Genomic DNA, 27,118 nt, shown 5'->3' on the forward strand with positions numbered 1-27,118 from the left:
AAATAAATGAATTGAACTTCTAGCTAAACGAAAAGGATGAAGAAGCTGTGAATGATAAATTAAACTGAGTTGTTTACAAAGGCATGGAGCTTAATTGGAAAAAAAGGTTTGTCTTCATTAAATAAAACAATAAAATAAAATACTTTTATACAAACTGTAATGAAATTGATTTTTTTTATCTTCGAGTGAAATCTTTAGAGAAATAGAAAAATAGGTAAAGAAAAACAACTAAGATATCCATGGTTTCGGTATTAAAACATAATAAAGTTTAATTATAATTTAATTCAAACACTATACTATGAATAATTTGTAGTTGGTTGTTAAGGCAGAAAAGAAGAAGTAGCACTGTGGAGGGTAAGCTAAAAGTACAACTTTCCCAAGAAAACATAATCTTATTTTTAATGTTAGCGACGAACACAACAAGCAGAGTAAAAATAACAGCAAGAAAAATAGAACGATCGGAGTGCTGGAAATGAGATTGTTATCACCTAGAACAAAAAAAAAAAAAAAAACAAAACAATAAGAATGTTAGCAAAAATTCCGTTGAAAAGAAGATGGTGAAAGTAAATAAAAAAAAACTTTGTAAAAATTATGTCACCTAGCCATTGTTCGCAAGGGCGGCGGCAACGCTTGCTGTTACTGCCATGATAATGAAGCCACATTAGCAATACAACTACATACATAAATGAGCACGAAGCAATGCGAGCGCAAAAAAGCACGTTGTAAGCGAAAGTAAATCACAATAAAAAAGAAGCTGTCATAATGAAAAAAGTTAGCTGCCAATAACAGGCATATCAGCAACTCTGTTGAACTCATTATCGGCGTTGGCGGCGTTGCAGCTGTCGAAGAAAATCTGACAGGGCGTCAAATGATTGCTTCGAGCGCTTTTTGCGGTGATGAATAATTTTTTTTTTTTTTCATTTTTATTATACATTTTATTTCTTTATTTGTGGTTTTATGTATGTATTTTTTCACATATCTGAGCAGTGCTTTTAAAGGAGAGTAAAAAAATTAAGCAAAAACGTTTCGCATTCAAGTTCATAAGCAGTGCTGGGAAAAGCAAAAAATTAACACATGTGTATGACAAAACATATGATAGTCAAATTTCAAAATCGATGACAGCTATAGAGAGTTTCAGTGCTAATTACAACCCGTTTCATGTTATCAAAACAGAAAACCTTTTATTCTACTCGTATTCCTGAAACGACTGAGCTCCAGCCAAACGTAAGCGTTTTAGTCGCCATTATTTTTGAATGGTATGAAGCCCATTCAATTTACTAAATGAAATTAATACAAAATTGCAAATATTTGAAATTCAAGTGAAGGTAATCAGTAATCAGCTTGCAATTAATAGAAAATACCTCAAATCTGTGTGATGCAATTAAAATCAACCGCAACTAATTGTAATTTTATTACTTTAATATGGTATGATTTCAACATGACTGCAAGTAGGTGAGTGAAGAATCATTTGGTTCAGCAATTAATTGTAATTAACTTAAATCATTAAATTTCAGTGAAAAGTGGAGCATAAATTTTCACTATATTCTGTTTAATTGGCATTTGGATGCTCAGCTACTCGATTGCGATCACTAAATTCGAGATTATTTCTTTTAATTACATACATATCGCTCATTTACTTGAATAGTGTCACAACTCAAAAAAATAGATTTTTCAGGAGAGCGATTTAAAGTTGTCAATTGTCTCTAATTTAGCAAATATAGAAAAATGCCATCAGTTTATTGACAAATCTAGTGGTCTGTAATATATTAAATACAATGATGAGCATAAATGGACCAAATAGAGTGCACTAATCCTTTTTCTTAGGCATAAATGTGACCCACTTTGAATTATGTCGTTATTTGTGTAAAATTTAATTCAATTTCGCAGTCATAAGTCAAATGTGTCGTTTTTGCTGAAAAAATCAATATGAAAAATTTAATTACTTTTAATTTATTTTAAATTTAATTAATTTTTCATCACTTTATTGTAATACAAAATGTGTCGTTCTTTCTGAAAATAAAATCAAATTCACTTTTTCGCAATATGTGTTGGAACACAAAATATGTCGTTATTTCGTAAACAAAATTATAACTAATTCTGTCACAACTGAGAAGTGTCGTTATTGTAGTTAAAAAATAATCTAACATAACAAGTATAATAACGGCACATTCTTATTTCACGGTTTATTTTCCTGCGCATCTGAATGAAATTTTTATACAATATGGACGCTGAAATTGCGCACATTTCTGCATACTCAACTCAAAAATCGTGTTTTTTGAGTTGTGACACTATTCAAGTAAATGAGCGATATGTACATATATCGTCATTGAAAATTATTTAAACTGATTTTTTTAGTTTTGATAAATTACGTTTTTCGAAAAATTTCAGAGCTACTAATATGAACATTTTCGATAGTGACATGCATTGAACTTTTTCGCTTCAAACCAGCAACTTGAATTCTTGTCATATAAACGTGTGGTTATAGTCCAAATTGACTTCTTTCAATAACCTTTTATAACAGCCAACCTATTGGATTTGCGCAAAGTATAATTTATTTATTTCTGAGGCTTTAAAGTTTATATTCCAAAGTCCTGCATTTTTAAGTTATTGAAGTATCATCCTAAAAAAAATCCATTGAAGCAATATTTTTTATTAAATCCGACGTCCGCTGCTTTTAACTTCAAATTGCACACTTTTTACATGTGCTCTTTGAAAAAAATACGGAATATTTTTGCTGATAAAATTGTATAGCGTGAATAAACATAAAAAGCATAAAAAGCATAAATTAAAAGTCAACAAAAAACATAAACGAATTAAATAATTCGCGTTTCAATGTTGAACAACATATAATGAAAACTCTTTTGTGCTATTTATGGCGGCAAAAAATGTATGCAACACAGTGCATAAGTGTGTTGGTGTATTTTTTAAAACCATTGTATGACTAACTGTATGTATATACATAACTTAACTTACATATAACTTTTTACCGAAAGTTTTTTTTTTGTATTTTTTGTTTTCTACTGTAATTGCCGTAATTGTAAAATGATTAAATTAACAGAATAAAATGTAATTTCGGTATATCGGCAAAAAATTAAAATAATTTTCAATTATAATCAGTATTTTTTTAAACTACAAGTATTTGCGCTCACCATTAGTCCGTGTGGATGGCTCAATCGGTGATGCGCCTACAAAGGTGGCTGCGTGTAGCGTCGTTTGCTGCAGCAGTCCATTAATGAGTAGCAGCCACCAGAGGCGGCAGCTTATTAATCCCATGATACAACTCTCTGAGTGGCGCCAAACGAAATAAAGCAATAAAAACAACCAATGCGCCTGTTGACAGCGTTGACTTTACAAGTTAGGCTATTTTTTTCTATAGTTGAGATCTTGTGTTTCGATGCCCGCGTGGTTTATAGCATCGGGCTTAAGTGTAATTAATATTGTAACTATATGAGAATTGAAAAAGTTAAAGCAACTGAAATGTCGAATTGTGCGGAAAGCGTATTTTTTAATCAATACTTGCTACAGCAGCATCAATATAGCTGCATTTCGCTGTTTATACGCCTGCACGTATGCAATATTTTAAGGTAATTTTTCGCGTAGTTTTGTTGTTTTTGTATTTTCCTTTTTGCTATTTTTTTCGTGTACACTACACATCAATTGAGTTTGCTTGCATTCGTTTTATGTTTTTCTTTTATATTAATTTTTTTTATATTAAATAAAAATTTATAAAGAACAGGATTTTTGAATTGTAAAACTTTTTACGCCACAAAGTATGCAAATATTTCAATTTAATTAGGTTTATTTTTATGCATGTGTATATATACTATATAATTTTATACCCGCGTGCAACTAGTCGCACTGCAAATTATGATATCATTTATTTAATGGTTTAAAACAGGGGCGAACGCAGGGGGGGGGGGTTTTGGGGTGTTAAAACCCCCCCAAAGTAATTGAATTTTTAAATAATAGAATTTAATTCTACATAGTCATTTGAAAAATTGAAATTTGTTGTTTTCAAAGCAATCTTTCTGGCAACGATGTATGAATATGTAAAATAAATGAATACATTAGTCACTAACGGCGTTGCCGTTTTGATACATTTGTATCTTTTTTGATACTTTTTTTCTAAATTTTGTGATTTGATAATTTTTTTGCTCACAAACGGCCTATTTTGATACTTTTCTGCTGATAGAATTTAATTTTTTGAAACTAAGAAAATGTTAAACTAAAAACAAAACTATTGTATCTGGATAGTATTAAAAAGTTGTGGGAATGTAGGCCAATTAAAAAACCCAGAAAAATATAGACATTTTTTTAATTTGCTTCAAAGTAATGAGTTTGCCTTATAACTCTGTGGCTGCTGAACTGGATTTTTTAGATTTAAAGGGGAATTGTGAGTCGAAAATGGACTTCTTTTGAAAATTAGTTCTGAACTGAAAAGTCACCAATAAGATTTCTATTATTTTTTTTAGAGTTTATTGTTAATCATAACACAGGAAAACTAAAAACTCATTTATTATGACTTTCAGTTTTCGTTCCATGAGCAAACTGTTGTGAAATAAATTTAAATTTAAAAAAATTATGCTATTTGCAAAAAATTTGCCTTAACTAAAATGTCTATATTTTTAATAAAAAACAACCAGAAAAAACTGGTCTGAATTAGATACACAACTTTACTTATTATTTGTTTTTTAAATGAAAATTTTCAAAACAGTGCATCGCTTTTTAAAGATTGGAGCAACAATCCCTATATCTGAACACTCGTTTTCCTCACTTCGCAGGCTTAAAACATATTTAAGAAATACAACTGGAGAAACACGCCTGAACGGAATGGCTCTCTTGAATATCCATAGAGATATAGACGTGACGGAGGAAGAGATTTAAAATGTTATGGCCCAAATTAAAAGAAGATTAGACTTCAATTTGTAAATAAAATAATGAAACATTGTCTTTTTACCTAAAACCTCCCCCAAATTTTTTTTCCTGCGTTCGCCACTGGTTTAAAATATTATTAATAGTACGCTAAATACACTATCAATGGCTACAACTGAATAAATTTCAGAAAAGAAAGAGAAGTCCGGAAGTTATTGGGTAACAAACCACTCAGAGTTGAAATATTTGAGCGAAATGAAAAATTGTGAGTATTTCAAATTAATTTTTTTTTATAAACATTTTAACCTATTAGCTCCCGCTGTCATAATTTTTATACATTTAATAAACCCCTCAAAATCATACGATGAAAATTATACTTTTTAAATTACTATTCTACAAATTTTATTAGAGGTGTTCTCGGGCAAACCCTGAAGTCTAGATAAAACCTACATATATTTTATATACATTTTTTTTGCAAATTTTGATACATTTAAAATCTGTTTAATAATAATTAATCAGTTTAATATGAAAAATATGTATGTAAGATAGGCATTTTAAAAAATTATGCGTTGATGAGGACCAATAGCTTGAAAATCTGACTAACTCATGTGAGAGACATCGAGATAACCCCCGACCGAATTACTATAATTTTTCGTTAATTACAAATATGTGCGTGTCACCAGTCATTAAATGATGCAACTAAATTAACGCAATATTTATAAAAAGTTAATAAAAACTGCAAACAAAAGAAGATATTTTCAGCATTTTTTGTATTAAATTTAAAGCATATTTCACATTTACTATAATTCAATATTTTTTATAAATGCATATATTATATATTGACTTATGTTAAGTTGAAATTCAGTAATTTTAATTATTATTATTTTTTTTGCAATTAAACAATGTACTTGTTGTGAGCTAATAATGCAGCTGTGAACAAAAAATAGAAGAACATCACACATACGCATATGTTTTTTGCTATTGTGTGACATTTATATAATTGTACAAATTATGTATAATATTTATGAAATGAGTGTTTAATTAACTTCAACGGAAATACCGAAGCAATTAAGGTTTGTCATCAACCATATATGTACATATTTATGTTTTGACGCACTGATACAGACGGTTAAATGGTGGCAAAAATTGAAATAGTTTTCTCTTATTATATAAAATTTAACTTAAGATATAAGCCACTCATACAAATGAAAAAGACTTGGTAAATTGGTTTCGAAAATTAAAAAAATAAGAGTTTCCCTTTCACTACTAAGAGCATTACCTGAGAACCTACCGACAAGTATGATTTAAGAGCAATTCGTTCCAGAAGACAATTTAACTAAAATATATTAAGGTAATGTATTTTTTTACAAATTCTTTTCCACCAAAATTAAATCCAAAGTTCTTATTAGACGTTTCAGACATTCCCTTAATTTGGTTAATTGTCGTCATATATGTGGGTATGTATGGTTGTAATACTTTCTTATATTCGATATTTGTTCAAATATGTACATATATATGGTATCAAGTAAAACATAAACAAAATGCTTCTACATTCAGCGACTTGTATGTATTCTAGCAATTTCCTACAATTTTGCGCGCCTAAAAGTCGATCTTCGGCTGAGCGTAAAATATATATGATATGGCTATGGAAATCATCTGGTGTCGACATCACTTTCACTTGGCAGCTACAATTAATAATAATGAGCAGCTGCAAGATTGGAGAGTAAATAAGACGAGGAAAGGCATAAGAATAATAAAAAATAACGAGGAAAAGCACACTGGCACTGAAGAGGCAGCGCGTAGAAAGGAACGAATGCTGATAATAATGTAGCTATTGAGGCAGATAACTTTGTGCAATTGCTGGCAAAGGTCAATACAACGCCACAGTTATGTTTGGCAACGCAAAAAAGCAGCAAAATAAATAAATAATGAAGTGAAAACAGCGAAGATGGAGAAAGCAAATACGGAAATTGGTTTTCGATGATGTCGGCGAGAGTGGGAAACACTATAAATATCATTTTGAATTACTGTGCAGGAAAGTGAATGATAAATGGAAGGAATGAAAGAAAATTTTATACTATTTTAATGAATACAAAATTTAGCTCCCCAAAAAATGAGAATTTACCCTGATAACTAAGAATTGGTGACAGGAAGCAGGAGTCACCTTAAGGCTGAACCAAAGGGACACAAAGACGCTGTAGTTGCTCATACAGAGGGACAGACTAGCAAAACAGTCACGCAATGACGGCACATAACACGCCATTGAGCAAACATATAAGTCACACATTTGCAGCTATATGTCGCATAAGCATACATATACATATGTATACATATATGTATAGATGTATGTATTTATTTATTTGAGATGGGGTGCCTCAGAGGCTGTGCATATTAAATAAACTCGTAAAATGTGTAGACTTTTCGTGCCGTTATGTTTTACAGCAGAGAGCGAGTACTCTTTATTTGACGCATAAGCAGTTTGAAAAGCGCGTGCGCCTAAAAGCAAGCATTGGCACGCATGCTGTGTGCTATTGAGCAGATAAATGCTCACATATTTGGCATGCACAATAACTGTATTTTTGTGTTTTCCTTTTTTGGTGGCGACACAGTCAATGGCAGCGTCAGCTTCAACCGACGTACGTGTTAGCTAGTAATAGAGCGTAAAGTGCGTGTTGTCTACATTCAGGCGGCAAGGCGCGGCACTCGCGTGAAATTCTTGGGAAAAACGTGGCATGCACAGAAATATATTAAACATGTTTAGCAAAACTTTTTTATTTTATAATTTGATTGTTATAGAAATTAAAATGAATTAAAAATTCTAATTTTTTGCTTATTTAGTTTCTTCATTTTTAGATTTATTTAATTTTTTATGTGTTTTTTGTGTCATTAACGAACGTTGATCTTCAATGCATTTTTGTAAATTTACTTTTTTTTTTTGGTTTAATATATTAAGTAAAATATATTTCCGCGTTATGGTACATTCTCAAAAAATTAAAAATAAAAATTAATATTTTGTTTTCATCGAATTTGTTAATTAATTCAGTATTTAAAAAATATATATATAATTTTGGCAAAATCCGCCAAAGTTCAATGCGAAATTTGAGAAAAATAGTAATTGTATTGTATTTATTGTAGCTTTAATTAGAATTAATACAAAAACAGTCAGTTTTATACCTAAAAAACTTGTTAGATTTTTGTTTTTGATACCACATATTTGCATAACGTTAGTGTTACTAGTTGCACAGGAGTTCTCAACTCAATGTTTACGTTTGGAAAACTATTCTAAAAATGTTAACACAGTTTTAAAATTTAGATCAATATTATGTTATTTAATAAGCAATTATATTACAATATGTTGTACAATATTTTGCAGTTGTGAGCCAATATTTCCAAAAAATTTTTATTTAATAACATAAACTTTTTATATTTTAATAAACATTTTCATATTACATTTTTTTTCTTATTAATTTTATTTTATGTGAATTTTTTTAATTTTTTTTTATAGTGTTATGAATTTATTTTTCATTAAAATTTTTAAATTTTTATTAAATACTGCAAATATTAAATGTATTAAATAATTATTTATTTCTTGAAATGAACTTCAACAACTTCAGTAAAACTGCGAAATCTCTGTTTCTTACATTCACAAATTCAGTTTCAACACAAATCCTGCAGCAAGTAAATATTGCCAATGTATTAATATTCTGTTTGTTGACATAAACACACGCGCATACGCTTGCCCAACAACACTATGCGTTGCGTGGTAATGACTTTGCTGGCACTTCCAAACTATTGGATTTTCACACGAGGATATTTTCTACAAATTTACACACACTTATACCTTTTCCTCAACTAATGTATGTATATTAGCAACTAATTTAGTTTTGTTAGATGAAAAATTACACTATTTTTAAATCGAACACAATTCATTAAATTACAAGAAAAAAAAATGTTTTCCTAAAATTTTCTTAATTCACGATTTTTGAGGAATCGCGAAAAATGTTCACCCGCTTCGCACGTCCGTTTCAATTAAAAGTTCGCTGTTAACTAAATGTTACTCGAAATCAAACAACAACAGCAGCATCGCAGCATCCAACTGACCAGCAAATCTACAAAGCCACGCAGCAGCAGATAGTCAGAGAGGCAGCGCTGCAAATAAGGATGTCACAACAACAACAGCACCAAGAATTGAGCACCAAAAAAGTCTACAAACGCTGTTGGTGGTAGATTCACACATGTGTGTGTGCGTGTGGGCATAAGCACAGCATAACAGCATCACAAACAGTATCAGAGTTCGTGTTACGAAAGATTTGCTGAGCGGATGTGGTCGTGTGAGAGTGAGTAAAATTAAAAAAAAAAAAAACAATAAATAATCACAACAACACTGCTATCAAAACACAAGCGTGTACGTGCGTATGTATGTGTGTGCGCTTCTTATCAATTGAAGAGCAGAAGTCGCCGAATGTGTCGGCGTCACTGTCGTCGCAGCATTGTTTTGTTGATAGTTAAATGTCGATGCGAGGCTAGTTGTTGTTGTTGGTGTTGTTTTTATTGCTTTACTCATATCGCTGTTGTGCGGCTGCTGCGCATATTGTTGTCATTGTTTTAACTGTTACGATGATTTTTTTGAGTCGTATTTTTTGTTTGTATTTTCGTTTTGTTCTAAACTCGCTTATCCGCACATGTCGATTTGTTGTGCTGCACTCATGCTCACTTGCTCACGAATTCCCTTATCGGTAGCTCTCTCGCGCTTTCTTTATGCTCTGCTTCACAAAAAAAATTATATTGCGCAAAAGCACCGCATTCCCATTTATCTCATGACATAAATAACTGCAATTGCAATATTCTCTTGGTTGCGATAAATTTTTTCTTCATGAAAAAATATCGCATGTGACTTTTTTAAATAATGAGTATAAAATTTTCTTTTTTTTTCTTTTTTTATATATTAACAAGTAAGGAAGGACTAAGTTCGGTTGTGACCGAACATTTTATACTCTCGCAATTTATTTATTTAATTTATTAATATAGTACACAATTTGACCTACATATTCGACATATACATATATGGCATAAAGTCCATTGAAAGTTGGAAACCCTAATATTAGGTCAGAAGCACCGAGGTCCTATGGTCCGATTTCGGCGATTTTTAGAAAGGGGCTGCCACACTATAAATGCAATATTTATGCAAAGTTCTGTTCCGATATCTTCACTAGTGCTTACTTAACATATTGTAAAGTAAACTATTCCGATCGACTTCAAAGTTCCGCTATATAGGAAGTAGGCTTGGTCGTGAATCGATTTCATTCATTTCCCACACGTGTCATCAGTGTGTCAAGAAAATATTATATACCGAATTTCATTGAAATCGGTCGAGTAGTTTCGGAGATAGGGGTTTTGACCCATTTAAAATTTAGTATACCAATTTGGGTATAGCCCTTTATAGTGATATTTAAGGTTCCTGGTGTTTTCACTTACTGAATTAAAGCTTTTTTAGTATTTTTCAACATAACTTTTGTATTGGAGGTGGGTGTGGTTTTAATCCGATTTTCTCCATTTTTGAAATGTATAAGGAAATGCCTGAAAAAAACTCCTGAAAGTTTCGTTGATATAGCTTTAGTAGTTTACGAGATATGTACAGAAAACTTAGTAGGGGGCGGGCCACGCCCACTTCCCCAAAAAAATTACATCCAAATATGCCCCTTCATAGATCCCTCATACCAAATTTTATTTCCATTGCTTTATTTATGGCTTAGTTATGGCGCTTTCTGTGTTTTCGATTTTCGCAATTTTGTGAGCGTGGCAGTGGTCTGATTTAGCAACCTTCCTATGGTGCCAATTGAGCGTGCGTCAGAAGATATATTAGCACAGCACAGTGTTGCACCAGAAGTGCTGCCCTGTTCGTTTGAACATCTGGTATTGTTCGCTTGATTCACTACTTTCCAAGGCTTGATGATTCAAAGACAGCTATTTTCTACTTATATACAGATATTGGCTTCTCTGACCAGCAAGAAATGGAGCAGCCAGTCAGAAATGGAACAGTCAGTTTTACAAATCAGTGTCACTTTCCAAAATCCTTGAATGATTTGTGTATAAAATCAACCAATATTCATTTTAAATAAACAAATAATGAAGAGTGACAACCTTTCGCCAAAGCTTCAACAGGATGAACTGATTCGTTTCTGTGCACAATCCACGTCTCATCCCTTTTGATGTATATGAAACCATTCAAATGTGAAATCAAAGTGTCTGCATTTAGGGTAAATGACACTGCACGATAGATGACACAGAGACACAGCTACCGGATTAACGATCTAGCTCTGACAATATGCCATTCACCGTACGACAATTAGCGCTAGATTTCAAAAATTATTTACATCCGTAATATCATGAGATTTACAGCTTAATAGACATAGGAGAAGCCCCATTTGAACTAATTCAGTACATTTCCATGTGAAGATGTTACGGATTAGTCAGTCTTAATTGTTGTCTTTTCATATAATACAACTTTACACACAATTTTACTCACCAAGCTGAAAGAATTCACAAAAAATTTGCTTTAATGACAAAAATCCGGTTGAAAGCGAACTATTATTAGTATACAACTTAACTACTACGCATGCTATTTATAAATTGCTTGGGAGTCGTAGTAGCATCAGAATAACTGTACTTTTGTTTAGACCTAGAAAATGTGATCAGATCTCAGCTAAACAAATAAGAACAAAAGAAACACTTTTGCACAGCGAATAATTGTTAGGTAAATAAATTATTAAGAATTAAATCCAAAGACAAGTAAATAGAAATCCAAACACACACACAAATACTGGAACTTTTTGGAAAATCGCGCGCACACCCACGCCCACATTGGGTTAGATATTGTAAGAAAGGCAGTAAAATTTTATTCACGTCGCGTCTTAAAGCATTTGCGAAAGTAAAAGTCATATTGTTGTTGTTGTGTGCTTATTTAATCTTTCTTGTTTCAGCCACTGCTTATGCTGTCTTTTATTGTATGACAACAGTGGTAGAACCATGCATTTTGGCGAAAGCACACAGTGTGGTGTTTATGGCAAAGAACGTGATTTAAAAAAAAAAGGATCAAAATATTTAAAACGAAATATAAAATCATATGTCACATATATATTTGGTGCAGGAACCGCTTTAAGCGATTATAGCCGAGTCCACAACAGCGCGCCATTCTTTTCTACTTTTGACAGTTTGGCGCCAAGTGAAGCCAGGTCCTTCTCCACCTGGTCCTTCCATCGGAGTGGAAGTCTCCCTCTTCCTCGGTTTCCACCAGCGGGTACTGCATCGAACACTTTCAGAGCTGGAGTGTTTTCACCTAGGCAGCGTAGCAATGTCGTCGTATAAATCGCACAGCTCATCGTACCATCGTCTGCGGTATTCGCCGTTGCCAATGTTTAGAGGACTATAAATCTTGCGCAAAACCTTTCTCTCGAAAACCCTAAGAGTCGTCTCATCGGATGTTGTCATCGTCCACGCTTCAGCGCCACGGGAATAATGAGCGACTTGTAGAGTTTGATTTTTTTCTTTTCAATTGCCTACTCAGTATAAGTAGCACCTGTTGGCAAGAGTGATTCTGCGTTGTATTTTGAGGCTGACCTTGTTGGCGTTGTTAACGCTGGTACCCAAGTAGAGGAAACTATCTACGATTTCAAAGTTATGACTGTCAACAGGATATGTAAATTAATTATAATATTACTGAGCAAATATTAGATACGATAATTACGAAGAAGCTTAATACAAGTACAATAATCAAACAAGTTCAATTGCATATTAGAACTCCACATAGATAATAACCCGACAGTCGGCATAAATACCAGATAGATAGATATAAAAAAAAATATTTACGCCACTCTGGCCACTAATCTCCTGTACACGAAACACTGTGCTTCAGCGGTATCTTTGTTTATATTTGCTTACGCAGCAGCTGTTAACAAACGGCATAAGTCGGCTGTAAATGTATAAAAACTGTTGCTGATCTACTAATGTTTGAAAGTTTTGGGTGTCATTCGGATATACAGCGTAGCAGACCGCGTTCTACAGCAGTTAGACGAGCCTGTGTGAGACTGGTGTAAAAATCAAAAATTCTTAGTTCTACAAAACGGCGTTAATTTAGTAAAGTATTAGTAATAAAATCAAAGCAAAATGGGTCAGCCTCAAATGGATTTTGATGCGGTTTTGGAGAAGTGCGGCAACTTCGGACGCTTTCAGTTCCTCATATTATTATGTTTCGCGATGACGAATATCCTTTCGTCGATGCATTATTTTTCACAGACGATAATTAGTTTTACACCGGAGCATTGGTGAGTTGGTGAAGGATATTTCTTGCAATTAGTGTTACTTATGGTGATAAATTGGAAATGTGAATTTCAGAACATCTTAATTAAATATTAACTGTGAGATGTTAAGTAATCGAGATTGTTAAAATTCATCCATTAAAAATTCAAATTAATTGTGATAATGAAAATTCCAGTGTGAGATAAGCGCACACAGGACCACAGGATCTGTTGCCAGTATTAAGCCTACTTACCTGTAACTTCATTTTTTTATTTAAATTTATTTTTCTAAATTTATATCAGGTGCTATCATGAGAAATTGGCCAACGTCAGCTTTGACGAAATTCGCGCGGTTTACGCACAAACTGAGAGTCCTCACTGTACACTTCTCGACGATGTAGTCGATGGCAAGGCCATAGTTGCGGAAGTTGGTCAATGCAGACAATGGATCTACGAATATGAGAGTGGATACAGAAGCGTCACCTCGGATGTAAATATTTAGTCGAGTTTATATCTAGATAAATGTGTGAAGAAATCTGTTTACGTATACGCTTTCAGCTCAATTGGGTGTGTGATGACGCCTTTCAGTCGGCTGTCGGTCAATCGCTGTACTTTGTGGGTTCCGTTACAGGAACAGTGTTTTTTGGATTCTTAGCCGATAAAGTTGGACGTCTGCCTGCAATGCTTTGCACAACTTTCACTGGCGCTTTTGGTGATTTTCTGACAAGTTTTGCTAATAATTTGCCAACATTTGCGCTATTCCGTTTCATATCCGGCTTATCCACAGACACCTTGTTCTATCTCATGTACATAATGGGTACGTTGTATGAAAAATAATCTGAGTTTGTAATGTGTTGTTCATAATCTTGTTTGTAGTGTTTGAATACTTGAGCCCACAGAAGCGTACACTCGGCTTGAACCTGATAACCGGTGTGTTCTATTTCATCGGTTTGGCACTCTCACCATGGTATGCGCTTTGGTCCGGTTCGTGGCGTAATTATTTGTACATCGCTTCCGTGCCCGCCTTGATTGCAATCGTTTACCCGTTTCTGATTTGTGAGAGCGCACAGTGGCTGATCGCAACACACCGATATGATCGCACCGTCAAATGTCTGAAACATGTTGCCAAAGTCAATAAGCGCGAAGTGAAAGACGAAGTATTCGACGAGTTCTTGGCGTATTATCAGAAGAAGGAAAGTGATGAGCGAAAATTGAAGACCACCAAGGACACCTTCTGGGGCATGTTCCGCACACCACGCTTGCGCAAATTCACCATTATAATGGTTATCAAATCGTAAGTAACTGTTGACACAGTTAATAAATTAATTATTTAACAATTTTCTCTTCCCTCGGATGCTTTCTTCCCACAGCATGATCATCTCGCTCGCAGTTGATGTTGTCAGTAAGAATATGGAGGGCATGGGTACCTCACCATTTCTACTCTTCTCAGCTACTTCGGTGGTGTATATTATTGGTGGTTTTAGTATTATACTGCTACAGAATCGTATCGGTCGTAAAGGAATGGCTTTCAGCACATTACTTCTAAGCGCAATTATTGTTGCGGTTACTGGTTTTCTGACAGCCATACTCGACACCGACCAGCATTCCACTATTCTAGCCATTATGGTTGGTCTCGGCCGATATGGCGCTGTAGTAAGTTACGAGGCGGAGGCTCAATACGCTTCCGAATTTATACCGACCTCAGTACGCGGTCGTGGCATGGCCAATATACATGTTGCCGGTTTCGGTTTCACCAGCCTTAGTTCATATGTGATATACTTGGGCTATTTCTACAAACCACTGCCGTCCATCTTTGTCGCCATAATATTGTTTTTGGGTGCAATCTTATGTTTGACGCTACCCGAAACGATGAACCAGTACGTAACAATATATAATAATGTCTGACTATTAATAATATTTCAAACGGATAACTATTTGTTGTGTTTGCAGGAAATTGCCCGAGACCTTGAAAGATGGCGAGGAGTTTGCGCGACACCAACGCTGGTACTACTTCCCATGCTTCGATAGGAAGAAGGAGTGCAAAGATGCTGAAATCAGCGATAGAACCTAGGGTTCAACTAGTGTGCGTGTGTATTTGGGATTTTATTAGATGAAATTTAAATTTTACATCACAGTTCAGACGAAGATGACTGTCAAAAATGTGTGCTATGATATATTTATAGGAACTGTTGAAACTAAAATTATACACTATTTTATTGTGTTTATTTTATGTTAATTATTGTGTGCCTTGTTGAGCGTGTATATTGCAATTTGGTTTACTTCTTTATAAGTGTTTAATAAAAAATGTTAAGATATAGTACATGGTGATTTTTTCTAGTAAAAATTATAAATATTTAAAGACAATTAGAAAGACTGCGCTAACCGCACAGGTGCTGTGCTCTTTTGAAGAAACATGTCTTTGGTTCTTCTCTTCTTCTTCTTTACTGGCGTAAAAACGGCTAACGCGGTTATAGCCGAGTCCACAACAGCGCGCCACGCATCTCTCCTTTTGGCAGTTTGGCGCCAATTGGTAATACCAAGTGAAGACAGGTCCTTCTCCACCTGGTCCTTCCATCGGAGTGGAAGTCTCCCTCTTCCTCGGCTTCCACCAGCGGGTACTGCATCGAAAACTTTCAGAGCTGGGGCACTTTCGTCCATTCGAACAATATGACCCAGCCAGCGTAGGTTCTTTTCTTGCTCTAGTGTAATTTAAATTTGCTTATACTTTCTTCAAGCCGCGCCTAAGCGTTGAATTGATCAGAAGCTTTGAAGAAATAGCGTGATATAAGAAGGAGAAATTCTAGGAAGGGTTCCTCGAAATATTTTGCTTATATATATATATATTTGGCGTAGGAACCGCTTTAAGCGATTATAACCGAATCCACCAGAGCGCGCCACTCATTCCTCCTTTTTGCTTTTTGGCGCCAACTGGAAACACCAAGTGAAGCCAGGTCACTTTGCACTTGGTCTTTCCACCGGAGTGGAGGTCGTCCTCTTCCGCGGCTTCCTCCAGCGGGTACTGCATCGAATACTTTCAGAGCTGGAGTGTTTTCTTTCATCCGTACAATATGACCTAGCCAGCGTAGCCGCTGTCTTTTTATTCGCTGAACTATTGTCGTCGTATAAATCGTACAGCTCATCGTTCCATCGTCCGCGGTATTCGCCGTTGCCAATGTTTAGAGGACCATAAATCTTGCGCAAAACCATTCTCTCGAAAACCCGTCGTCTCATCGGATGTTGTCATCGTCCATGCTTCAGCGCCATACATCAGGACGGGAATAATGAGCGACTTATAGAGTTTGATTTTGGTTCGTCGAGAGAGGACTTTACTTTTCAATTGCCTACTCAGTCCAAAGTAGCACCTGTTGGCAAGAGTGATTCTGCGTTGGATTTCAAGGCTGACATTGTTGGTGTTGTTGATACTGGTTCCCAGGTATACGAAATTATCTACAACTTCAAAGTTATGACTGTCAACAGTGACGTGGGAGCCAAGACGCGAGTGCGCTGACTGTTTGTTTGATGACAGGAGATATTTCGTCTTGTCCTCATTCACCACCAGACCCATACGCTTCGCTTCTTTATCTAGTCTGGAAAACGCAGAACAAACGGCGCGGTTGTTGCTTCCGATGATATCAATATCATCGGCATCGGAGCTGTACACTCTTGTAGAAGATTGTACCCTCTCTATTTAGCTCTGCTCTCTATTTGCTTGCTTTTGTTGTTATAGCGGTTTATAGATTTCATCACGGATTTTGGGGAATTCTAACGAATCCATGAAGTCCAAGACCGCGACTCCATGTTACCAAGATTCGGTTTTATGAAATACAGACCCACTTCATGGTCAAATTCAATACTGTATTGGAAGAAAACATTAATCCTCAACTTCATTTTGAGAATTATTTTCCGGTTAGGTAAATTCTTTCCAAAATATGAATATCCTTTTATCTGGGAATATAGGCGTTTAGGAATTTAGTTTTCAGTAAGCAGTATGGATCTGGCGTAATCTTATGCGCTGTTCACATTTTATTCAGATATCACAAACTATAAAATATTGTGAACCAGTTGGATTAGAACTGACGAGCAAACAGTTAGACGGGCTTCACTATCTATAGAATTTTACTATCGTATATTATGGTATATTCTTGTATATTTACTATGGTATATTCTTGTAGAGAGCAACTGTTATTTCAGCCGAATCGAACAAGGCGTAGACATCTCAAAAAACTGTCGGCGGGATGGATGCCGTTTTTTCTCACTCCGACTGACTTAAATCAAAATGTTTGCATTTATTTTGCATTAGCTTGTGATGCTAGTGTGAGTAAGTACACCGACTACCAATCAGTTAACCCCAGCTCTATGTAAATATGTAGCTTAAATATTAATGTATGAGTACATAGGTGCGCATATTTATAAACAAATTTAAGAAAGCAAAGTGCAAAGAAGGCAAGCAAACAAACACTACAACTAAGTGTTTAAGAAAACGTTAAACTAAAAAGTAATAACAACACAGTGGTGTACGAGGAGAAAGCTGAAGGAGAAAGAATGTTGAAATGGCGGGAAAAACGTTGCTGAAACTGCGCATTGAATGCACGCCAACACTGCTCCTCAGTTATTTACACACATACATATGTACACCTAACTACAACACTTTCAAAGTTATGCCAAGCATTTGTGTTGCTGTGTGGAAGGTCATGCGGAGCACACATGCACTTACGTTTCTTAAACTTTACTTAGCATTATGATGGTGGCATAACAAACAAGCGCTCACACATAGCTACGATAAAAGCAAGAGCAGCGTACATATAACAGTAAAAGATATACAGTTTGTTTGCTTGTGCTTGTGAAATGTGAAAATGTGGATATGCTTTCTAAAATGTCACGGTTGGTAGCCTACTTTTCGGCGCTTAAATTTATCCGCCACATACATGCATACATATGTGTGTGTATGGACATGGGTGGTGTGTATGTATTTGCCCACATATGCCGTTATGCGCTGCGCTACAAAAATTTGTCAAGTTCATTGGTTGCTGAGTGCCAAGTGCGCGCAATGAAGCGGCATATTGCTTTGCCTTGCAGCCAGCTTTATTTGCAACATTATGAAATTCTAAATACACAGTCATACGTAAATGCGTGTGCTTCTGAAGTGTAGAAGGTGGGAACGAATGTTGTGAACTAGAAAATGTGTTCATGTGTTCATGTTCATATCTGCAATACATATTTGCATTTTGTTATGCATTTATTACTTTGTTATGCACTCATATACGTTTAAGGACTCACTCAGTATACATAAGGATAGTAGGTGCATTGCTCTTCGGGGCAGTTGAAATGAAATAATTCTATGGAAGGTCACATTGAAGACGTGAAAATTTAAGTTAAAGCAGATAGCTTTGGCTAATACATCAAAAAATTTATAGAAATTATTTATTCGTGTAGGTTGTGTCGTTTCACCCATTTTGGTACCAAATCTTGCATATTTACTTTACTTTCCTGTCTTTCCTGTCTTTTGGTTACTTTAAATACTATTTATTATTATCACTCAACTACTAAACAAAATTAAAACAAGTAAGGAAGGGCTAAGTTCGGGTGTAACCGAACATTTTATACTCTCACAATTTATTTATTTAACTTTATTTATATTATATAATACACAATTTACCCACATATTCGTCATATATATTGTATAAATATATATATATATATGTATATATATAGCCGAAAGCCTATCATGCTAGCGCTGCGTACTTTAGTTTATTTAATAATTTGTTTATTATGTAAGCTTTAATAAAATAAAAAAAAAAATAAAAAAAAAAAAAATAAAAAAAAATATTGTATAAAGTCCATTGAAAGTTGGAAACCATAATATTAGGTTAGAAGCACCGAGGTCCTCATGTTCGATATATAGGGCCTTGAAAACCTATGGTCCGATTTCGGCGATTTTTAGAAATATACTGCCACACTATAAACATAGCATTTGTGCAAAGCTCTGCAGAGATATCTTCACTAGTGCTTACTTTATATATTGTAAAGTAAGCGATTCAGATAGTCTTCAAAGTTCTGGTATATAGGAAGTAGGCGTGGTTGTGATGCGATTTGGCCTATTTTCACAACATATCATTGGAGTGTAAGGAAACTATTACAAACCAAGTTTCATTGAAATCGGTCGAGTAGTTCCTGAGATATGGTTTTTGACCCATAAGTGAGCGACGCCACGCCCAATGAGTTAACCCACTTTTAATAATTTTCAACCTAACCTTTATATGGGAGGTGGGCGTGGTTATTATCCGATTTCATGGTGTGTGATTATACGATATGATTATAGTTAACATCATACAAAGATTATTTAAATTCAATATAAGTTAAGTATAAGTTAAGTTTTTCACTGACGCTGCGGGAATATATTTGCTGCAGCGAAGTATTTGGCTGCATGGGTTACACTTGGATTATCTGCCTACTTATGATAACGGCTTTTATCTTTTGTTATCAAAACAAACATGAACAAATAAAGGGGATTGTGTGGCGACATGTGAACGCGCCAAATACAAGTGAATATAAGAAATATACGCGTTTTACGATTTCAGACTAGTCTAGAGATTGAACTAGTGAACTGTGAAAGAAGATGATGAATGAAAGAACGATTTGAAATGTATCATATATATTTTTTTTCTGTCAGATTATCAGTATATATCTTTTATTTAGAAAATTATATAATTTCCTACATTGCACAGCCTTGAATAACTTAGAAAATAAGCTTGCTCCTTTCCAAATCTATAAACAATAATTATGTATATAGATGATACTGAAGAGCTTATCAATACGCATCAACCAAAAGTCAATTGTGATAAAAAAAAATAATTTTAGATTATAGTAACGTAATTTTGGGGCAATGCTTTATGTATAAGTTACGTCGCATCAGACACATCAATCACACATAAAATTCAAATGAATGAATGTGGATTTTAAGATAAATGACTCTAACCGTTGTATTGCCCATATAAGGTATGGGTACTACGATGTAGTTCAAATAATAATGATATTGTAAAAAAACGTTTTGCTTTGGCTTGCAAAATCTTTATATCCGTTATACCACAAGATTTATAACTTAATAGCGATAACAATATCAAAGTTCTACTTAACTCAAGTCGGAACATTTCCATAAGGGAGATTCTTTTAATTAGCTCTGTCGTTATTGAGTACCTTGCCATATATGGGCACACATTTGATATCACTATCTTACAATTTTCTCACCTAGCAGACACAATTCACAACAAATTATCTTCAATTAGATAGCTATCTTATGCATGTATGAATGAGTGCAGTGTTCACGGAATGGCAGAAATCCAGTTCAAAGATACCTATTAGGATTAAACCACACTCACTTGAACACCTACGCACCAATTAGGTTAGATATTAAATAAGAACACCATAATTGTATAATTGATAAGCATAAAAAACGCTAGTGAAAGTAAAAGTCTTGTTGTTGGTTTTATTTTAATTTATCTTTTTGTTTTAATTGGCGCTTATGTTGGTATTTAGTGTATTACAACAAAGACACAACAATAAATTTTGGCGAATATGCACAGTGTGTCGATTTTGACAACGACAATGTGTCCTTGCCAAATTTTCAATTTTTAAATTTTAGAATATTTTAAAATTTACAATCTTTTAGTAAAAATTGTATAATATATTGTACATAATAAGGCATTGAAGGTTCCACCGCTTATTGCTACTCAATCGATCGAGTTTTGTTTAAGAGTAACCAACAAAGTGGAAATCAGATTTCCTTGAAGAAGATTCTGCCACAAATAAAATAATACACAACCGCTCTTTAGTTCATCTTTCTAAAATTAAAAATAATTTGATTTATAAAATTAATAAATAAAAATCACATTCAAAGTAAAATAAAATATTGAGAGCACTAGAAGAAACTAGCAATTAAAAAAATAAAATTTTCAACCCTAGTTCTGATCTGAAATCACCTGTGCACGAAACACTGTGCGGCGGCGGCAACATTGTTTATAATTGCTCACACAGCCACTGTAAGCAACCAACCGGCATATAGGTGTACTATAAACGTATAAAAGCTGATGCTAATTTTGACCCCGTACTGCATAGTTAAAGCGAGCGTGGGCAAAAGGTCTAATTTCTTCAAAAAGACCTTAAACTAGTAAAAGTCACAGCAGTTATTAAAAAAATATAAGCAAGATGCCATCGCCAATGGATTTTGATGCTCTTTTGGAGAGGTGTGGCAACTTCGGACGTTTTCAGTTCATCATATTGTTATGTTTCGGAGCAACGAATATCCTTTCGTCGATGCATTACTATACGCAAACGATGATCACTTTCACACCGGAGCATTGGTGAGTTGCTGAAGGATTTTTTTTGTTGAAAATATCTTGGGAGTTAATGTTGCTTGTGGTGTCTTTTAAAATTGCAAATGTGCGTTTCGAAAAATCTTAATTCTTAAACAATAATAATAAATCCTTAAACTATTTTCGCCTACACATCACTTATACACAAGAAGTGTTCCAATTTCAATTTAATATACATGTAACCTCATTTTTTGTGTTTAATTTAAATTCATACTTCTGAATTCCCACCAGATGCTATCATGAGAAATTGGCCAACAGCAGCTTTGACGAAATTCGCGCGATTTATGCACAAACTGAGAGTCCTCACTGCACACTTCTCGACGATGTGGTCGATGGCAAGCCCATAGTTGCGGAAGTGGGTCAATGTCAGCAATGGATCTATGAATATGAAATGGGATATAGAACCATCACCACTGACGTAAGTTAAAAGTTTTATCGTGAAGTGTCTGAGTGACAGTCTCACTGTGTAACTCAGGTCCTAATTGAACTAATTATTGGTAACCAGTAAACCATGTAGTCAAAATCTAATATAAATTCCTTTAGACTTCATTAAGATTTCACTTGATTCTACTCGGAGTCGGTTGAAAGTCGACTATTCATGATCATATTTGTGAAGATCTTAATTAATTTAGACTTAAACATTTAATAGATTTTAATTTTAAAATAATTTCTTAACGCCTATACTTCCAGCTCAATTGGGTGTGTGATAACTCCTTCCAGTCGGCTGTGGGTCAATCGCTATACTTCATGGGCTCCGTTATTGGAACAGTGTTTTTCGGTTTCTTAGCCGACAAAGTCGGACGTCTGCCTGCCATGATTTGTACGACTTTAACGGGTGCTTTGGGTGATTTTCTTACAAGTTTTGTCAACAGTTTAGCGGCGTTCGCATTCTTCCGCTTCATTGCCGGCTTATCCACAGACACCTTGTTCTATCTCATGTACATAATGGGTAAGTAATTTAATATTAAAGCCGGTGTGTGTATTGTTCATTACGAAAATTTCATACACAGTGTTTGAATACTTGAGTCCAAAGAAGCGCACACTCGGACTGAATATGATAACTGGCTTGTTCTATTTCACCGGCTTGGTATTCACACCCTGGTTTGCACTCTGGACCGGTTCGTGGTTCCTTATCTGTACATCGCTTCCGCGCCTGCTCTGATCGCATTTGCTTTTCCATTTTTGATTTGCAAATGTATGAAACATGTTGCCAAAATCAATAAGCGCGAAGTGAAAGATGAAGTATTCGACGAGTTCGTTGCGTATTATCAGAAGAAAGAAAGTGATGAGCGAAAATTGCAGACCACCAAGGACACCTTCTGGGGCATGTTCCGTACACCACGTTTGCGTAAAATCACCATTATCATGGTGCTTAAATAGTAAGTAACGAATCAAATGTATAATTCGACATCCCTTTACCTCTGCTCCTTTCTTCTAAAAGTATGATCATATCGCTCGCGATTGATGTCATCAGTAGGAATATGGAAGGCATGGGCACCTCCCCATTCATACTCTTCTCAGCTACTTCGGTGGTGTATATTTTTGGTGGGCTCAGTATTATACTGCTACAGAATCGTATCGGTCGTAAAGGAATTGCTTTCAGCACCTTATTACTGAGCGCAGTGATCATTGCCACTACTGGATTTCTGATAGCCATGCTCGACGCTGAGCAACATCCGACCATTCTTGCCATTATGGTTGGTCTCGGCCGTTATGGTGTCGTGGTGAGCTACGAGGCGGAGGCTCAATACGCTTCAGAATTTATACCTACCTCGGTACGCGGTCGTGGCATGGCAAATATACATGTGGCCGGTTTCGGTTTCTCCATCCTCTGCAACTATGTGATACACTTGGGCTATTTTTACAAACCACTGCCTTACATTTGTATCTCTATCTTATTGGTCGTGGGTGCGATGTTATGCTTGGCGCTACCAGAGACAATGAACCAGTACGTAACAATATGCTTTTGATTTTTATTATTTTTGAATTGGATATTTGTTATGTTTTCAGGAAACTGCCGCAGACCTTGAAAGATGGCGAGGAGTTTGCGCGCCACCAACGCTGGTACCACTTCTCATGCTTCGATAGGAGGAAGGAGAGCACAGATGCGGAAGCCAGCAACTAATACTTTTGATATAGTACATATCAGCTGATCAAGCGTATATGTGGTTGGTGAATTTATTAGATATATTCACATCGCTATATAAATGTCAATTCTGCAATGATGCATTTTTGAACATTTTTGTTTCCCTTTTTCTTTTGATATAAATAGTTGTTTGGAAATACTTTGTTGTTATTGTTTAAAAAAGAAATGCTACAATTAAACCTATATAAATGAACTTTGTGATTTTTATATTAATTGTCAAGTTCTGACAAGTTTTATCTTTTTAATGTTTCAAAGAACCTGAAGGAAGGTTTTTAAGAGCGATCTAATTTTAATGAAACATACTTTAGAAGAGTGCAAGCGGCATTGTAGAATAATTCTGTGTACTTGCTATTGGTTTAATATTGGAACTGATGATGTTTCCATAAGCAGCACAACACTTTGTGAATGTCTTTGCTTAAAACCACCCACTTCATTTCAAATACCTTCACTTTAAATGTATTTCCTGTTTATAATTTTTTTTATTGGGTATTATACAATATGATTGAAAAGTAACAAATATAAATACTTCTCATTTGATAGTTCATTACAGTAGAAATTGTAATAAAGCAAATTCATAAGGAAGCAATTATCAAAGAAGCCGCCTTAAACGTAAAAACTAATTGACTATTTTTATTGAATAAAACATGTTTTCAAATACTATATTATTTTAAATGACCCTTCACAACTTAAAGTGCAACTAGAGATAAGTATTTCATTAGAAATATTCAAATAACAAAATACAAATGTTTATAATAATTGTACTTTCGACTGATTACCGCACTTGTAGCTATTTTTTGTAGTCCGGGTTCCCCGAACGAAGTTGATTAAATCGCTCTTTAAGCATTTTAAATGAGTTCCGTTCCGCGCAAGTGTTTTGTGATAGTTTGCGTTCTAATCTATCTCGCAGTGGACTTGTAGAACGGTTCATAAATAAGTGGCTTATCAGCATGCTTGGGGTTTTCGCTTAAATTGAGCATTCACTGCAAACACAGCCAGCGAAAATTAAAAAAAAAAATATATATCAAAAATAATTAAATTTTTTTATTTATTTGTGAATCATGTTTGTATTACAGTCTTCAAAAAAAATGTTTTAATATGTATATTGCCGTATTGAAAAATATTTTTAAGAAATTCGTGTCATGTCTAACTCGAGCTTATGACCTTTCAACGTAAATAGTTTTATTTAGAATTGGTGAGCTGAAAATAATCAACGGAAATTGCAGATAAGTGGTACTGAAATAAGGCTGACAATCATGTAAGTAGGCAGTACATAGAAATATACACACATAGCATTTTAATGACAAAATAGTACACTTGCCCCATAACTCAGCATCCGCAAATAATCTGCTACCCTTTACCTAATTACCCACTTGCATGTTTTCAGCATAAAACGCATATTCTTCTGTGTGACACTGACCAACTAAGCCAACTAAGCGACATTGCAGCTATAATTAGATTTGATATGTATTTTACTGCCGTTTACATAACACGCAGAATGGCGTTTTAGCATAAAATGCGTATTACATATAACGGATTATATTTAATCATATAAAATTACAATTTTATACGCGTTTTAAGTTTTCCTGGTTCTCTTATCCAAATGATACGTCACTCATCTACTTACAATGCTATATATATATATGTATACAAACATATATGGTTTATATTTATGTTTGCTTATACATATATAATACTGACTAGGTCAGTATATCTGCGATTATTTTATAATACAATATTGATTCTTATGCGAATTTCATTTATATGTAAACTCGCTATTGTGAGTATAGTGAGCCCTAGATACCATGAGCTGAAAAAGTGAACATTTTTATGTTAAAAAACAAGATTGACAAAGCGTAATTTCGAATTAATGTTATATTAAGCAAGATGTAAGCAAAACTAAACAGGTGTTAAGCAACATGCAATGAGAATTTTAGCAGAATAACAATGGAATATACAGTGTGCGACAAAACTAAAGCACGGAATTCACCTTGTCGGTATTTATATGAATAAAAAATGAATGAATGATTTAATTTTCTTTTGTTTTCTATGCCAATTAGTCTTCTTTTTAAATTAGTAAACATTAAACAAATTAACTTATTAAAAAAAAGATAAAATTTTTATATGAAACAAGTAAGGAGAGGCTAAATTCGGGTGCAACCGAATATTCTATACTCTCGCAATTTATTGCTATATCTTTATTAAGAAAACACACAATTTTACCCATATATATATTTCATAAATATATTTCACATATTAACCGATTTTTAAGCTATTAAGCTCATCGTATTTTTGAAAATCCTATAATTAGGTATTCTCGTATATTCATATATAAGGGAAGTTATGACCCGATTTTAACCTTTTCTGGTACAGAGATACACTATTAGAAGAAAAATATTTCCTCTGCATAAAATTAAGATACCTGAGAGATTTACCGAAATGTTCGGTGAAAAGTTACCTCGGGGCACTGAGTTCTTCATATTCGATATCTGGGGCATTGAAAAGTTATAGTTCGATTTCGACAATTTTTTCACAAGTTATGGCCACAGGTCATATACAGTATTTGTGTAAAGTTTTATTTCGCTATCTTCATTGGTTCCTTATGTATATATTATAAAGTGAAGGAATAAGATGGAATTCAAAAATGAATTATATGGGAAGTTGTCGTGGTTTGTGAACCGATTTCGTCCATTTTCTACACGTGTCATCAAGTTGTCAAGAAAATATTATATACCGAATTACATTCGAATCGGTCGAGTAGTTCCTGAGATATGGTTTTTGACCCATAAGTGGGCGATGCCACGCCAAAGTGAGTTAACTCACTTTTAGTAATTTTCAACCTAACCTTTGTATGGGAGGTGGGCGTGGTTATTATCCGATTTCAACTATTTTCATGGTGTGTGGGGGGGTATGTAAGAGAATCGACTATAGAGAGTTTAGTTTATATAGCTTCATTGGTTTGCGAGATATATACAAATAACCGATTTGGGGGCGGGACAACGCCCACTTCCCCAAAAAAATTACATCCAAATATGACCCTTCCTAGTGCGATCCTTTATTCCAAATTTTACTTTTATAACTTTTTTATGGCTTAGTTACGACACTTTATAGGTTTTTGGTTTTCGCCACCTCCTCAGGGTGCCAAAGAATACGTGTTCCAAGTTTCGTATATATCTTATATCTCAATTTTTACTCAAGTTATCCGCTGTACGGAGAGACGGACGGACAGACAGACATCCGGATTTCGTCTCGTCATCCTTATCATTTTGATATATATAACCCTATATCTAACTCGTTTAGTTTTAGGACTTACAAACAACCGTTATGTGAACAAAACTTAGCAACTTTTGTTGCGAGAGTATAAAAATTCCAAAATTTTGGTGCGACAAAACTAAAGCACGAAATGGTTTTGTTATTGAAAAATGTTTATAAATTAATAT

At 34.4% G+C, this 27,118-nt stretch overlaps 2 protein-coding genes, 1 long non-coding RNA gene and 1 pseudogene across 19 annotated transcripts in view; 3 read left to right on the top strand and 1 right to left on the bottom strand.

Moving 5' to 3' along the window:
• The window catches only part of LOC105208449 (low-density lipoprotein receptor), a 301,388-nt gene that overhangs the window by 142,197 nt on the left and 132,073 nt on the right, over nt 1–27,118 (bottom strand). For 2 of the 17 annotated variants that reach the window (XM_054227592.1, XM_054227582.1), the window contains exons 1-2: nt 8,514–8,928; nt 3,150–3,754 (exon numbers count right to left, since the gene is read on the bottom strand). The exons of 9 other annotated variants lie outside the window; for them this stretch is intronic. In XM_054227592.1, coding sequence (XP_054083567.1) covers nt 3,150–3,273 — 124 coding nt within the window. In that variant the 5' untranslated portion in view covers nt 3,274–3,754; nt 8,514–8,928. Of the gene's footprint in view, nt 1–3,149; nt 3,755–8,513; nt 8,930–27,118 lie in introns of those variants that run through there. 6 more of the 17 variants (XM_054227566.1, XM_054227574.1, XM_054227570.1 and 3 more) reach the window with 6 other exon arrangements.
• Orct2_4 (organic cation transporter-like protein) lies at nt 12,870–15,486 on the top strand. The gene is made up of 6 exons (XM_011198579.3): nt 12,870–13,193; nt 13,470–13,656; nt 13,725–13,983; nt 14,043–14,460; nt 14,537–15,043; nt 15,117–15,486. The coding sequence occupies exons 1-6, from the start codon at nt 13,036–13,038 to the stop codon at nt 15,235–15,237; spliced, it is 1,650 nt and encodes a 549-aa protein (XP_011196881.2). The 5' UTR covers nt 12,870–13,035; the 3' UTR covers nt 15,238–15,486.
• LOC105208447 (organic cation transporter-like protein) lies at nt 21,312–23,675 on the top strand (annotated as a pseudogene).
• Nucleotides 24,463–27,118, top strand: part of LOC128920414 (uncharacterized) — a 47,554-nt gene continuing 44,898 nt past the window's right edge. Inside the window, exon 1 of the long non-coding RNA XR_008470471.1 lies at nt 24,463–24,936. This is a non-coding gene — a long non-coding RNA (uncharacterized LOC128920414). The remainder of the gene's footprint in view (nt 24,937–27,118) is intronic.

The sequence above is a fragment of the Zeugodacus cucurbitae genome, chromosome 2 (genome assembly GCF_028554725.1).
Source record: "Zeugodacus cucurbitae isolate PBARC_wt_2022May chromosome 2, idZeuCucr1.2, whole genome shotgun sequence".
In the NCBI taxonomy this organism is placed as follows: Eukaryota; Metazoa; Arthropoda; class Insecta; order Diptera; family Tephritidae; genus Zeugodacus; species Zeugodacus cucurbitae.